The following is a 15953-nucleotide window of genomic DNA, read 5'->3' as shown; positions in this document are numbered from 1 at the left end:
TGTTGAACAATTTTTCCCCCCCCCCCACACTTAGCCTACTGTATATTCACTCAAGGGTTTGTGTAATATTGATTGGCTTAGTCCCTTCCAGAATGCTTGATTGATTTCTGGAGAGATGATCAAGGAAAGTGCAAATTAGCACTTATGCTCTTTTGTTGTCAAGTTTTTATACTCTCACATCTTCTCTGATTTCATTAACACATACTAAGGAATGATGAGATGATGTATTCTTGATAAGAAGCCACAGTTTATTGTTAAACCAAAAAGAAGAAAATGTTTGTGTCTGCTTGTAAGCCACCGCTCAGAACTATGTGTTCTTAGTGAGCCGTGGACACAATGTGCTCTGAAGTGTTTACATGATATCTGAGACTGGATGGGAGGAGCTTCATTCTGAGTGTTATGCTCTAACTTATGCTCACTTATGCCTCTCTCTGTTTGAAAAAAAAAATTACTATAGAAGTTTGTGTTGCGCTTATAGTGCTCTACAAACATGCAGGCAATTACACAATGAACCTTTGTGTTTCTACAAAAATGATAAATTAACCCAATCAAACAGGTGCTCGTGTTAGACAAAGTTATGGTAAAATATTCCATATTATCTCATCAAAATACCAGCACGTGTTCTCCTCACTGTCTATGTCTGCTGTTAGATCATATTTCAGTTTTCCTGAGGGGTTCTAGGAGACACGTGAAAGCACAGTCCTCTATATGTTGTGAATGTTTTTCTGAAGACATTATTTATCAGTAGGAGCACATGAGACAAGCAAATAAGGACAATAGAAGTTAATAAAGAGTTTAAAACTATAAGGGTTTTATACATTTAGATTTTTTTGTTTTGTTTATTATTATTTTTTAAATATGTGCTCTTATATTTCTTTTGCTGTTTCATCAAACTACCTGATTGATAAGGCATTTTTACTGTACTCCGTGTCTATTGCAAATTCAAATAAGAGTTTTGGAGCTGCATTTAATCAGGCTTAGCTGCTTAAATGACCAAAGCACATAATTAGGGTAAAGGTTAAGCAAAACATTTTGAGCTATTTTTCACTTAGTGGTCTTTTTATAATATATTAAAGAACAAACAAATTAAGCTACACTATACATATAAAACATAAATACAGCATGGTTAAAATATAGAACAATTTGGGTAAGTGGTAGACTTTGATTGAACAAAGAACTGAAGAACTAACTAAACTGTACATTGAGATTCCCGTTTACAATGGTTTTTGTTGTTGTTGTTGCTGTTTCTCTTTCTAGGAAAGAAATTCAATACATTCAACCCCCCAAAAACATGTTTATGGAGGTCTTGTACAGTCAACAGGGAGAACGAATTAGGTAGTAATGACAGCCTCCTTTAAGGTGGACTCTCTAAAATGCTACAAAAATGGATTTTCTGCCTGAAATGCAGGTTCACGTACTACAGAATTGACAAACTGAACACTGTTAAATTAATTTGTTTATATATATATATATATATATATAATCAAATCTGAAGCAGTTTTATTTAGAATTATATATATATATATATAATTCTAAATAAAACTGCTTCAGATTTGATGTGCTAGTTGCACTCGATTCACACCGTGGATGATTCGCAAGCGAATCGTTCTTTTGAGTCGGATATTTAGGGGTAATTATGGGATTTGACTGATGTAGCGAAAATAAACTTTAACAGACCATAATGTAGCAGAAAATACAAATAAAATATATTGGAAATACTTTTTTTATACGATTATATTACTTTCTTATCATGATGTAAAGGGACAGGTTCTTTGAAACGAATTGTTCAAAATAATCGATTCGTTAAAATAGTAGAATTGTTGGCCTTTTCCCTAGTCCGAAAACGGGTTTTATTCCCCCTTAAATGTGGGCGGAGAAACGTGTAGGCGTGCCGCGTGCGGCTCAGAGCCTTTTTGCGTATAAAAACCTCAAGCATCATCACTGTGAATACAGACTCGAACGGTACCAGCGAACACAAGCAGGCTATTTCTTATTTATCACAGATAATTTAAACGAAGAGTTCATCATTATTCCAGTGTAACGTTAACTGGTAAGATCTGGTCTTGTTTCAGTTAAATTTTGCGCAACGTTAGTTCCTAAATTTGCCAACATCCTTGATATTTGCGAGCCGTACATCATGGTTTATTCATATTTAAAAGCACTATTACATTGGCATGTTTCTTTAAATTGTTTGTTATTCTTTAAACTGTGTTAATTCAGGCTGAATGAGTCAGTGAACAGACAGGCTCAAATAGAACTGGACCAATCCGGTTTACAAAATGTCGCGCTACCATTTACATCAAATGTACAGTTTCCTTTGAAAACTACTGCTTTGAACGAATCGATAGTGTTATTTATAATTTAATGCTCACAAACGCTCCATTTAGCTCCAGGTCAGTTATATTTATATGTATATTTTTAACTAGATTCGATGAGCGTGGTTATGCTGATCTGGCACCCGGCATTTGGTTGCTATGTCTACGGTCACTGGAGGTTTAATCTGGATTAACTGTTGTTTTGTCTAACAGAGCCCAAATCTTTCTAGTCTACCAAAGAGCCTTGGTGTACTTGTCATTTTGGGTATTAGTACATCTGTTATGGGTTTTTTTGTCGCCATCTCCGCGTGAATTTATTAGGTGATGCAATGTTCCATGTATCTTGCCTGAACGCGTGTCTTGCCCATGACGTCAAACATCTGCTTCCTCCTCAGCCTGTAATTCTGGTTCCATAACGACAGTGGCTGATTCCGAAATCCCTTTTACACCCTCAAATAGGGCGTTATTTGAGGGGACAGACATTTGTAGTGGTGTCCGAAACCACAGTGGACGTAACCAAGTGCACTTATTCAACCTTACATTGCACTGCAATAACGAGTGTGCAACCGATGTACGAACAGTGAGCAGTATTATTATTAATAGACTAACGTAGGGAACAGTGAATGAGGGTTTAGGGGGGCGATTTCGGATTCAGCCCAAGATGTGCTTGCTGCTAATGTAATTTAATTTGTTTCCAGGACATTAAACACAAAATGAGCAACGAAACTGAAGTGGATATGAAAGATGTGGAGCTCAATGAGGTGGAGCAGGAGAAGCAGCCCATGAGAGAGGGAGAGGCTAGAAATAATTATGCCATCTCGCCTGTAAGTGAGAAGAATGGCGTCGTGAAGGTGAAGATTCCAGATGAGGAGACTAAATTCACTGGATTATCCAAAGAAGAACTCATGAAAGTAGCCGGAACACCAGGGTATGACACGCATCATGGCTAAACCTCTTTTACTAAGTTAGATCTTGGTGTGGATTTTTCTGTTTTTCAGTTACTCAGATGATGTAATCACTGTTGTCTATTCTTGAATAGGTGGGTTAAAGTTCGTTGGGCACTTCTGATTCTATTCTGGCTTGGTTGGCTGGGCATGCTGGCTGGCGCTATTGCCATCATTATTCACGCTCCTCGATGCAAGCCCCTCCCTGAGATGAACTGGTGGAACTATGGAGCACTGTACCAGATTGGAGACGTGAAATCCTTTAATTCAGACCTGAAAGGTAAAGATTCCATGGGTCAACACCCAATCAACCGAAATGATCTATGTTAAGGAGGGAGTGTTAATGGGTTGCAGGGTTGAGTCAGTTTGGGAATTAAATGCGGATGTCAGGCTCTGAACATGTTCAAACTCATTATCACTCTTTCCTTGTTCAAACTCATTATCACTCTTTCCTTATGCTGCTGAATCGACAAATCTGGTACAATGAAGTTAGGATTAACATGGATGTGGTCTGTGATCTAAATATCTCCCTATTTATTCTCTTTTTTTCCCACAGGTTTGGCTGGAAAGGTTCAGGCATTGGATGAGTTAAAGGTGAAGGGTCTTGTCATAGGCCCGATCCATGTGTCCAGTGCCGACAAGCCCGAGGATCTGAACTTGACTGAGATTTCTAAAGAGGCTGGTAATGCGTCACAGTTTAAAGAAGTAATCCAGGCTGCACACAGAAGAGGTGAGCTTCAGACTTTACTATTTATCAAATAATTCTGAAATGTATCTCAGTTTCTACAAAATATACAGTTGCTTATGTATGTGTACATGTACAGTGCTCCAATTTATTAGACCACCCATCATAATGAGGAGAAAACACAAATATTTTAGGAATCTGTCGAAAACTTAAACATTTTAAACTTTAAATATGTTTTTATTGTCATTTAATCGCTTGCTGTATTCCTCATTTGTAAGTCACTTTGGATAAAAGCATCTGTAAAATGAATAAATGGAAATGGAAAAAAAACTTAATATTTTGAATGGCGTCCTTTGACCTTGATAACAGTTTGCATTCTTGCTGGCATTGTCTCTATGTACAGTACATTTCCACAGTCTCTGTTGTTATCGACCTCCAAATAGTTTCTAGTTGTTCCCAAAGACTTTCTTTTGTTGAGAACTTTTGTGCGATCTATCTTAGAATCCACTGAATCCTAAATTTGTTCAATAGGATTCAAGTCCGGACTTTGACTTGGCCAACTGTGACTAAAGAGCTTACACATACTGGTGGATTAACCATTTCAGAAACATAAAAAATGATTTTGGTAATCACCAATACTGTTAGTTTTGGGCAGCTGTGGCACAAACCTTACATTGGATGGTGGTCTAATAAATTTATGTATGTACACACACATATATATATATATATATATATATATATATATATATATCTATCTCTCTCTCTCTCTCTCTCTCTCTCTCTCTCTATATATATATCTCTCTCTCTCTCTCTCTATCTATCTCAATTAAATGTTTGTGTTTACCCCTAGGTATCTCTGTTGTTTTGGACCTTACCCCTAACTATAAAGGAGAAGAGCCCTGGTTTGACAATGATGCTGTCAGCTCTTTGGAACTTGAGGTATGACTTAGATTGTGAGCAATAGTAATAGATAATTTCTTTGTCCAATAATCTATGTTATCACTTGAACTTGATTTGGGTACTTGAGTTTCCAGAGTAATAATTCTGATCCTTGTCTTTGTAGCCTGCTCTGAGGCACTGGCTAGCAGAAGGTGTAGACGGATTCCTCTTCTACGGTGTCGAGAAGGTTTCCACTGCAGCCCCATCCCTTTGGAGGGGCGTTGAAGACCATTTCCGCAATCAGACAGAATCCGATGGAAAAACTAAAAAGTGAGCACTCAACAGTTGATTTTTATTTTTATTTTTTACTTCATGAATGGACTTGAAGATTCTTTTTGTGAAGTAAAGGAGCCACCTTGTGGTTGTTGGGAGCAACTTTTATAAACTGAACTCCTGTCAAGGGGACTTTGAAAATGTATTACTAACCAACTTGCTCCATTTAATACTTTTATTAAATAACTTCAACCTTACTGACTTTTTATCTTTCCAGGGTCTTAATTGGCGTTACAGAGAAGTCCTCTCCTGATGACATAGCTGCTGTGTTGAACAAAACTGGTGTTGACCTGCTCCTCACTGGTGCTCTAAGGTCCAGGTCTGCTCTGGAAGTTGCAGATTCTGTTGCTCGCTTGTATTCCACTTACAATCAGACCCAACTGGCTTGGAACATCGGTGGGCGTATCGCTGGACACCTGGCTTCAGTAGTGGGGCTTGGCAAACTCAAGTTGAGTCAACTGCTGCTGCTCACCCTGCCTGGCACACCAGTGTTTAATTATGGGGATGAGATCGGACTGGAAGATGAGGTAGGTTAACTGAAGGTTTTGATCAAAAGTAGGCAGCAGGTCCGAGTGCTTTTCAAGAGCAGATCCTAAAATGTTGTGTTATTCTTCCATTTAGTCTACCAAAAACCCAACCATGGTGTGGGACTTTGATAACAGCACTGTGACTCCAATGGTAAGGCACTCGTGCACACTACTAAATCTCCAGACTTACATCATTCAATATTGTGTCCTGCAGTTTTAGTAAAATGTTAATGTTTGCTTTACAGAACATTCTGGAAAAAATGGCAACTTTACGTACATTCTTCAAGACTGTGAGTGGAAAAAGATCAAAGGAGCGCTCTCTGCAGCATGGAGAATACTTGCCTTTGTTCAACTCGACCTTCGCTATGGCCTATGTGCGAAGGTGGGACCAGAATGAGCGCTACCTTATTGCACTCAACTGGCACTCAAACGAAACGATCACTCTTCAGCTGAAGCATGCTGAGATTCCTGAAAAAGCTACAGTAGTGTGTAGTACTGATGATATAGATGCTGGTAAAATGCTTAACCTTGCACAACTTGAGGTGAAGCCAGAACAGGGTATAATGCTGAAGTTTCCTTATACATCCTAAAGACTTACTTTAAATTTGTAGTTAGTGTGAGGACATGGATTTGGCTGTTCTGTTGCAATATTTGTCGTTTTTAGTACATAAACACTGGCGTACAGCATCAGATTGTACTAATACATACATCACATGCACTGCATGACTACTAAAAATAACTTTAAGCTGGTAGTTGTTTTTCTGTTACATAGAATACATTCCATAGGAAGAATTATTTTTAATTTAAACCTTTTTTTTTTTTTTATATATTTTTTTTTTTTAGTTTTTCAAATGTAGTGCAATTCTGCACACGAAAAAGTGTTCACATGTCCTCGAGTAAATCTTAAATGTCTGTTTCTTCTATGTAATTGGAAAAAAAAAGGCATGAAAATGAAAGGTGTGGACAATAAATTAAGTGGAGCAATTCATCTTTGTAGTTTGTCATTGTTTTATTTCAGGTAGGCTTCCCTCATCTATTTTCATAAGTGTTGCCAGCATAATGAGATGTAACGGAGACATGGTTGAATTATTAAAATCTACCACCATAAAAGGGAGCAGCACTCGTTGTCTCCAGTATAGCATGATATCAGGTGTCTCTACTGATGACTTCTTTATTTAGAGCTATTCATTATGCATATAGAGAGCTCAGTCTCACCTGGCTATTTTAACTCATTACAGATTTACAAACCCCTGCTGAGATCGGCTCAGAGCCTTGAGTGATGAGGGAAATTGTCTCAAATGTATATGAGGTCTGCGAGAACAGACCTAATGGACCCTTTTCACAGACTGTGATGAAGTGTTTTAACAGTCATCAGCATTTAAAATCCAGCAAAGTTTTTATATTATTTTATAATTTTCATTTTTAAAAAGTATGTATATTTATAACACCATACTTGGTATTTTATTAACTTTGCAACAAATTACAAAAAAAAAACTAAAGCTCTTTTGAGGGTGTTTCTAATACCGCAGCTGTGGGAGTCATGGTAAAGTTCAATTAAATGAAATGTCTTTCTCTCTTCTGACTGCCGTTATCAATCTCTCTCTATTTTTTCCTCTTTGAAAGTTGTGAAAACACTATTGTGGAGTTTTTCTTTTGCTATTTGAGCAAATGGGAACAGATATTTTGAATGTAGTCTCATTCACCACTATAGAAGTTTACCCAACTATGACAACTTCCACTTCTGAGAACCCCGGAAATGTGAAAAGGGTCTATCTATCATCACAAGAAACAAAGGCTCATCAACTGTCTTCTCAAAAGATATTTCTATAGTTTATATCATTTGTAAGTTGCTCTGGATAAAAGCATCTGCTAAATGATTAAATGTAAATCTAAAAGGGAAAAAATAGATACTTGAAATATTACTGATGAATGAGTTATTTTCTCCTGATGTCCTCTACCTTTTCACAACTCAAACTTTTCTAGGTCAATTACTCATTTGGGACCACAAACCTGACCAAGAACCTCCACTTTTGTTCCCTTCAAATCTAATGGTGTTTTTTTTAGTTGAAACTTTATTTCTCTAAATAATACATTCAAAATCACAGTACTGACCATAAAATGGGCGTATTTATAACAACAGAATGCTGCCAGTCTGCAGCACTGACTGCACTACTCGTTTTCCAGCGTCTGTGTCTTTAAGAACTGCACTCATCAAGGACTCCCTGACGCATTGCAGGTGGCTGAAAACCAATCAAAATACGTTTCCTAGGTCAGCTGACGAGTGCCATCAGACTTCTATATATAAACTCTCCGCCACCATCCATTCAAACCTGAAAGCTACAGTTGAATGCTATGGCTTTTGAAAAGAATAATCATAAAGCATAAATTTACAGTCGATAAACAACGCTGTACAATATATCGTTTTTGTAAACTAAAACGGGAAAGTTTCTATGTGCTATTTGGAGTTCAAACATTTTGACTACGTGGCGTAGGAAGACCATAGTAACAGCTTTGTTGTCAAGGAGTGCGACGTCCCACTTTGGACCGAAACACTAAGGCGTAGTGATATTGAAATTTGGGCGCACAGCAGCAGAAGATAGTGCTTGACAATTGCACGGGCGGAAAGCAAACGCTTGGGTTTCCATTTTTTATCTGCGTAAAGAGCAACGTAGTTCACACTAAATTGCAATGGTAAGTAAGCCTTTATATCACTTTATTCTAATAGTCAAAGTGCAACGTTGCTATAAAAATGGCTGAGCGTCCACGGCGAAGTGATAGGTGTGAATGGGCTAGTGTTAGCTTAGCTCCTCGCGAGCTAACCGTCATTCTATTGAAAGCGCGCGAGCTCCCGGGCTAACGTCACTTAAACGGGTTACACACAGTTTTCATATTTCTCAGTGTTGAGTAGCTAAACGGCTTTATCGCTTGCCGTGTGACGTTTAGTAATGCTTCCTATAATTGCAATTAGGCGCGAGACATTTAACGTTACAGCATAAAATGTGCTATTCTAGCACATCCTCCTTGACTGATTCCTTGTTGCTAGCTCGCCTCATGTCGGCGTCAGCAGGCAACAGTTTGAAAATATATGTAAAAATGTCGATGGTTTACAGTAGACGGGACCCGTATCGTCCCTTGTGCAAAAAATAGTTCAAGTTTTTTTTATAATATATCGGATCGGCCACAACATGCTAGTAACGTTAGTTTCCCACAGCATGCGCACTAATCCATTCAGCTGGCCTATAACCGTGAACCTCACTATAGTAAAAAATAAAAAATGCACATGGGCAAATACAGTTAAATGTAGCAACGTAACGTAAGTCTGCTGTGACTGCGTTTAGTAATTTGCAAATTCACAGAGCCCTGAGTTAGGCGTTGTAGTCATGAATGACATCATCAAACTTGTAAAACAAGCTATCACGTGTTAGACACGTTCAGTTTAACACGCAATAAATAAAGTTAAGCTTCAGACTGAAATCTCAGTGCTATCTGGCTATGCTTATAATAATTAACTGTTTTGTGTGTGTAATTTCTATAGGCTGATCAGCTAACAGAGGAGCAGATTGCTGGTATGTAAGATTAACCGTTACCTTAAAAGGATAGTTCACCCAAAAATGTAAACCTGTATGAATTTCTTTCTTCTACTTAACAAAAAAAAAAGATATTTTAAAGATTGTTTGAATCCAAACAGTTGATGGACCCCATTGACTTCCATAATATGGAGAAGAAGAAAAAAATACTATGGAAGTCAGTGGGGTATCATCATCTCAATATCATCTTTTGTGTTCAGCAGAAGAAATAAATTTATACAGGTTTGGAACAACTTGAGTGTGAGTAAATGATGACCGAATTTTCATTTTGGGGTGGACTATCCCTTTAAACCAACAATATGATTTGATGATAATTGTATAATATTTAATTCATTATCTGTGCTTCCCCCCCCCCCAGAATTCAAGGAGGCCTTCTCCTTATTTGACAAAGACGGTGATGGTACCATCACTACTAAAGAGTTAGGGACTGTCATGCGCTCTTTGGGCCAGAATCCTACAGAGGCAGAGCTTCAGGATATGATCAATGAAGTTGATGCTGATGGTGAGGAAACCCTTCCACAGATAGTGCCATGTTACTGTAGCTCTTCTCTAAATCTTATCTTTTTACCCCCCTCAGGCAATGGAACAATTGATTTCCCAGAGTTCCTTACTATGATGGCCAGAAAGATGAAGGACACAGATAGCGAGGAGGAGATCAGAGAAGCGTTCAGAGTTTTCGATAAGGTAAAATAGGTTTTCTTGGAAACATCTTCTCACTTATTGAAAAAAAAAAAAAAGGGAAATATTTTCCTCACTCAATGACTAATGCTTTACAGGATGGAAACGGTTATATCAGTGCAGCAGAGTTGCGTCATGTCATGACAAATCTGGGGGAGAAGCTTACAGATGAGGAAGTGGATGAAATGATCCGGGAGGCAGATATTGATGGTGATGGCCAGGTCAACTATGAAGGTATTCCACATGTTAATGTCATTGATGCATAGTGTTATATATTTTTATTTTTATATTATGCAAGTGTGTATTGTCTGCTTAACTCCCAAGCTTGTGGTTGAGGTATTTAGAACAATTCAAGGGTCAAATGTATTATGGCTTATTTTGTTGAAGTTTGTTTCTCGCAGAATGTTTGTAAAGGTTTGCACGTATATCTAATATATATATTTTTTCCCCCAATTTTTCAGAGTTTGTCCAGATGATGACAGCGAAGTAAAACTGGAAACCAAAAGGAGCACAGCAGACCAAACAGTGGGCAGCACTCTCACTGTCAACCTTCAACAAGCATTCACAACCCAATATCTTACTCCTCTCCATTTAGTTTTGCTCTCTTCTACTTTCCATTAGTTTAAACAGTCCCCTGCTCTGCTTGTTTTTACTTATGATCTTCTGTAATCTTTTTCCTACATTATCTGATTTTCTTTGGAAGAAAACATTTACATGCACAACAAAGTTTAAATCTTGCATATATGATGGTGATAACAGCAGTGTAACACATGTATCAATATTTTAAAGATTGTGACATACTATATGGACAAGAGCAATGCATGCTTTGTTTACGTTTGGCATGTTTCTGTGTCTTTTGTTTTTCTTCCCAGCTTGCCTCTTTTTCTAACTTGCTAGTTCTCCTTTAACTGCATGTTTCTCATGCAAGCTCTGCTCAGTGGTCTTAGAACTGTATGGTGAATAACCATTCATGGATAATCAGGGGCTTTATATAACAAAATGGCTCAAACTTCCATGTCATAGTGTGATTGTTTTTGTAAGTGTAGAACTGTGTGTCTGAGCGAGTGCTTGTAGTTGGATTTAAAGTGGAGCCACTCAGTACAGTTTACGTTTTGGTATAGGGCTTGTTCTTTAGGGACCGCATAACTAATGTCTACGAAAAAAACTTCAAAAAAAAAAAAAACTTAGACAAACCTGTGTAGAATAATCCAGAGATGGTTAATTGGGGACCAATTATTTCAGTTAGTTTGCTTTGCCCCTTTTTTGTATTTTTTGAGAGAAACATGGGGGGAAGTTTTTAACCTTCTATCCAATGTCAATTTCCTCACTAATTTTACTACCCCAAAGCAATTGCCACCTATTTTGTTCTAGACTGGTGTAGAGCGGTTTAATGTTTGGTTTGAGCTCTATAAGCGTGGAGTTTTACTGAAGATGTAGAATATTTTCACCTTAATATACAGTCTTACATTTTGATGCTGCACTTGGTGTCCTAGTCAGTGGACCATTTCTGTCTAGGGAAAAATATTAAATTTAAGCTGTGTGCTGATTTTTCCTGCAGGCTGTTCGATATATTTGTATACATCCATAGCACCTGCATTTTATGATTTAAAAAAAAAAAAGAATTTTTCAGAACCAATGGCATGCTCTCCCATGGTCCTGTAGTTGTGGTCCATGCACAGTGGCAATTGGGATGGTGCGTAATGCTTGTCAATCAGTTAGACAGTGTCTGCTGTGTTGGTGCAGCAACTGCTGCCTTTAAATGCAGCTTTGAATGAAATCCATTTTTTGTAACTGTATAGACCGTTAAACAAATGGTTAAGGTTAAATGGCGTATAATGGTAGAATCACATACATTATGGTGGTAGTATTGCATCTTCTGCCCCAGTTCTTAATTTATTCTACTGTTATGTTTTTTATGACCTTTATATGTTGTTGTTTTTTCTTCCTCTGAGATCTAAGTTTACGGTCTGGTTCTTTTTTCTCTCTTCCTCTGCCCATAAGGTAATATAGTAAAAAAAAAGAGAAAGGTTATGCATTCCATTGCAGAACTCTGGTTTTCTTGCTAAATAAACATCTTGGACCTCTGTTTCTAAATTACCTCTTTTTGTTCATAACACTGTTGCCTATATAACTGTAAATCTGCATGGGCTTATTAAAAATAGTGTAAGAGAGACAGAAAAGTGCATTTGATGTATATCTATTGTGTTTATTGTCATTTGTTTGCACAAGACAATATTAGGCCTTATTTTATCACTTTGAATCAGCATGTCCACAGCATATCACTTAGAAATACATACAAACAAACACATACATTGCAAATATTATAAACATATTTTATAACTTTGGGATGTGTAAAATTAGAAACGAGTGAGGGTAACAGAAACGTCCACATGACAAAGTCTGCAGTAAGTCTCCGTCTGTAGTTTTGTCCCGTCATGAAACTACAACACCCAAGCTTTCCCCAAACGTCCAATACCGGCACCTGTACAGAGCTGTTGATGATTGACGCCACGCAGAACGAATAGGTCACCGCCGATTTCAGCGCCAACCAATCACATCAATGACAAGTGAGACGTAGGCGGGGACGCCAGTCTCAGAACATACACCAATAGTTTGCCAGTATACAGATGGGTGGTTTATTGATTCAAGGAAAAAATGTTGCAACTGGCCAAATACTAAAAAGTGTTCAACTGATTTGAGGCAGGACAAGCCAACTCAGACGATTTAGACATACTTCGGCAAACAATTTTAACGAGTTGAAAATCCAGCGGGGAATCTGAAGCATTCGGCTGCGAAATAACACCCTGTCAGGAGATGTAAATAAGCGAGTTCAGGCGAGGCGATTTAGTTACTTCGCTACGTACAATTGATATTCACTGAACTTACGCAGCGAGGATTTTACGTCTTCACGTATTCACGTTTCTTCTTCAAGGAACAGGATTGGACCCCAGAACGCCACTGCTGTGAGACAAGAATAAGAAGGTAAGACTGCATTCTCGCATTTTATGTTAATCGGATCAGATGAGATGATACTCGTTTTTTGAAACTGCTGTCGTAAGTTATGCTTTATTGCAAGTATGATGAGCACAAGTTGCTGCCCTAATAAACACTAGCCGCTTGATATGTTAAGTTGAGCATAAGTGCATTTTATTTAAATGAACAGACAGTCGTGGCTTCTGCAGTAAATATTTATGAACCGTGATAGAGTTTTGAAGTCATGCCACATGCGATCAAAGGGCATTGCACACTCACGCTTTCCTCTGTTTGCTAACCCATGTGCCAATTGAATGAATCAAACTGGACAAGATGATGGATTTACAACATACACCAATAGTTTGTCAGTATACAGATGGGTGGTTTATTGATTCAAGAAAAAAAATATTGACCTATAAACTATTACCAAACATAAACACTTCATGACTGCACGTTTAAAAAGGAATGTTGAAGGAAATGGTTATTCATTGCGCAGCAAGTTCAGGTTCACTTTTAAATTGGCAGCTGTCGATGACAATTTTAACGTCCATCTGTCCAAGTCCAATCCCAATCCAGGAATGACAGTGTCAAACTGTCCCTTATGATGCCCAAAATCTTAATAGGGCAGTTAACAGCAAATAAAGAAATGAACAGTGATTTGGACACCAGTAACATGATTTTCGCTATATGGAGGTTGGAGGAGGAAGTTAGCTGATTTTTTTTTCTTTCTTTTTAATCTTTTAAAATATTATATTACTATAAATATTATATTTTATTAACATTTTGTTGTGCAGCTGCCATGTACATTAATATCCAGGTTTTATTTGGTTGTTTGAGCAGATTCAGCATGACTTTTAAAAATGTATTTTAAACATGTCCCTTTTTTAATTATTGTACATGCAGTTTTTATTAATTGAATTGGATTCCAGTTCACATGAATTGTTCTTGGTCATATTGTCATAGTCAAGAGATTCACCCCTGACTCCAATTTTTGTTACATATTATACAGTTACGTAACACTGAACATGTTTTATGAAAAGCAGCAGGTGTCGGATAATATGACACTTATGAACATCTTCAGAAACCTGATGACTCTTGAATCCTGGGATATATTGGAGTCATCATCATCAGCCACATGGTGGCAACCGATGATGTGCAGAATCATGCAGACTGCCTGTCTTTTCATCCCATTTCACATCTACCATCTTGCCATTGCTTAAAATATACAGTCATGTGAAAAAGAAATTGTATGGTTTTATTTATCAGGCCATAATAAAAAAATAATCTGGTCTTTAGCAGGTCTTAAAATGAAGTAAATACAACCCAGATGCCAACAACACATGACATACTGTATTAGACCGTGTCATTATTAAAAAAAAGCCGAAATGGAGAAACTATGGGTGACAAACTAAGTACACCCTATGATTCATTTGCTTGTAGAGCCACTTTTAGCAGTAATAACTTGAAGTAATACTTTTATATATGAATTTATCAGTCTCTCACATCGTTGTGGAGGAATTTTGTCCCACTATTCTTTGCAACGTTGCTTCAGTTCATTGAGGTTTGCAGGCATTTGTTAAATACACGGCTCTCTTAAGGTCCTGCCACAGCATTTCGATCGGGTTGAGGTCTGGACTTTGACTGGGCCAGTGCAACATCTTGATTATTTTCTTTTTTAGCCATTCTGTTGTAGATTTGCTCTGGTGTGCTTGGGATCATTGTCCTGTTGTATGACCCAATTTTGGCCAAGCTTTAGATGTCGAACAGATGGCCTCACATTTGACTTCAGAATACGTTTGGTATACAGAGGTCGTCTCAATGACTGCAAGGTGCCCAGGTCCTGTGGCTGCAAAACAAGCCAAAAATCTTTGCCAAGCCAAAAATAAATGCCAAATCCTTGTCACACACCGAAATGTTCCAGAACATCAAACTGCCAAAACTTCTACTTTTATGGAGTTGGTCACGCTTGCTGATGATCAATTAATCAAAGACATTTGATTAGCAGCGTATGACTGCTATTTACCCTTTTAATTCCTGTGGAAGCAGTAAGTGTGTACTTTGTCACACATGGCTTCTCCATTTTGGCCTAGTTTTTGTTCAATAAACCATGACACGGTGTTATATGTCACGAGTAGTTGTTCATCTGAGGTTTTATTTACCTCATTTTAAGACCTGCCAAGGACCAGATTATTTTTTTATTATGTCCTGAAACATAAAACCATAAAATTCAAAAGGGTGTACTTTCTTTTTCACATGACTGTATATGTTCATGCATGTATACATTATGAGTGACACACAGACTTCTTTGAAAGCCTTGTTTGTGGTGCATTTTGGGATTGGAATGATCCAAGAAAAAGGTTTATTGCATGTTTAAATATTGGATTGCCCTTATGTTTTTGTGTAACAGTAATTCTTTTTTTTCTTTTTTTAATAGACCAAGCCCCCAGGCTGTGCCAACACACTCATGGATTAAAGTTGTAATGCGAATGGTTCACTTAATCTCTCAAAGCCACTTGCTTCTACACAGTCAGGAAAATTTGTAACATGATGATGATCATTTTGCTACCAAATCACACCAATAAACCCCTCTCTGTTTTACACGATGGCCCAATTCACATACAGATTAGAATGCCATCCAATACATTGTCCCATCTCCACACAGTCACTCACATAAATGTGCTGCTATTGTTTACAGCAGCTTCAGATTCTCTCCTCTGCAGCGCTCATGTATAAGTGTCAGGTTCTCTCTCTCAGGCAGGACACAGTTGCTGTATTGTTGTGATTTTTTGGCAGAGGATTGCCCCTTATTCAGGAGAAGACAAGTAAAAGAACAGTTGAACTTTTCCGTAACCAAGAGTTCGAGTGAAATGAGACACCTTAAATATGCTCCCATGTGAAATCAGCCGTAGCTTTTGTAGAGGAATTTTGTGATTTGCAGATTAGAAATGAATCTAAGGGGCCGTATGCTGTGCAAATACCCTTCCTTTGCAGTCGGTAGACTTTTGAGCATGTTTTTGCAATATCCTCGTAAG

The 15953-nt window shown here is 37.7% G+C and overlaps 3 protein-coding genes across 4 annotated transcripts in view; all 3 read left to right on the top strand.

Annotated features, from left to right (window-relative positions):
• The first annotated feature begins 1920 nt into the window (after positions 1–1920).
• Positions 1921–6671, top strand: slc3a2b (solute carrier family 3 member 2b). The gene is made up of 9 exons (XM_084137930.1): positions 1921–2050; positions 3014–3243; positions 3355–3539; positions 3816–3989; positions 4795–4883; positions 5008–5153; positions 5374–5683; positions 5778–5834; positions 5929–6671. The coding sequence occupies exons 2-9, from the start codon at positions 3029–3031 to the stop codon at positions 6271–6273; spliced, it is 1521 nt and encodes a 506-aa protein (XP_083994056.1). The 5' UTR covers positions 1921–2050; positions 3014–3028; the 3' UTR covers positions 6274–6671.
• A 1295-nt stretch (positions 6672–7966) lies between these two features.
• Positions 7967–12042, top strand: calm3b (calmodulin 3b (phosphorylase kinase, delta)). 2 transcript variants are annotated; one of them, XM_084136943.1, is made up of 6 exons: positions 7967–8374; positions 9219–9249; positions 9629–9772; positions 9848–9954; positions 10047–10182; positions 10410–12042. In XM_084136943.1, exons 1-6 carry the CDS (start codon positions 8372–8374, stop codon positions 10436–10438), a joined length of 450 nt encoding a protein of 149 aa, XP_083993069.1. In that variant the 5' UTR covers positions 7967–8371; the 3' UTR covers positions 10439–12042. The 2 variants fall into 2 exon arrangements, with proteins under 2 accessions (XP_083993069.1, XP_083993068.1); XM_084136942.1 differs by having other exon boundaries at positions 8234–8374; positions 9629–9954.
• A 508-nt stretch (positions 12043–12550) lies between these two features.
• pcxa (pyruvate carboxylase a) overlaps positions 12551–15953 on the top strand; it is a 121744-nt gene continuing 118341 nt past the window's right edge. Inside the window, exon 1 of the mRNA XM_084137667.1 lies at positions 12551–12930. The gene's annotated coding sequence lies outside the window, so the exon portion shown is untranslated. The remainder of the gene's footprint in view (positions 12931–15953) is intronic.

Source organism: Abramis brama (assembly GCF_963993115.1).
Source record: "Abramis brama genome assembly, chromosome: 15".
NCBI classification, from domain to species: Eukaryota; Metazoa; Chordata; class Actinopteri; order Cypriniformes; family Leuciscidae; genus Abramis; species Abramis brama.
This window is presented reverse-complemented; position numbering and strand designations above follow the sequence as displayed.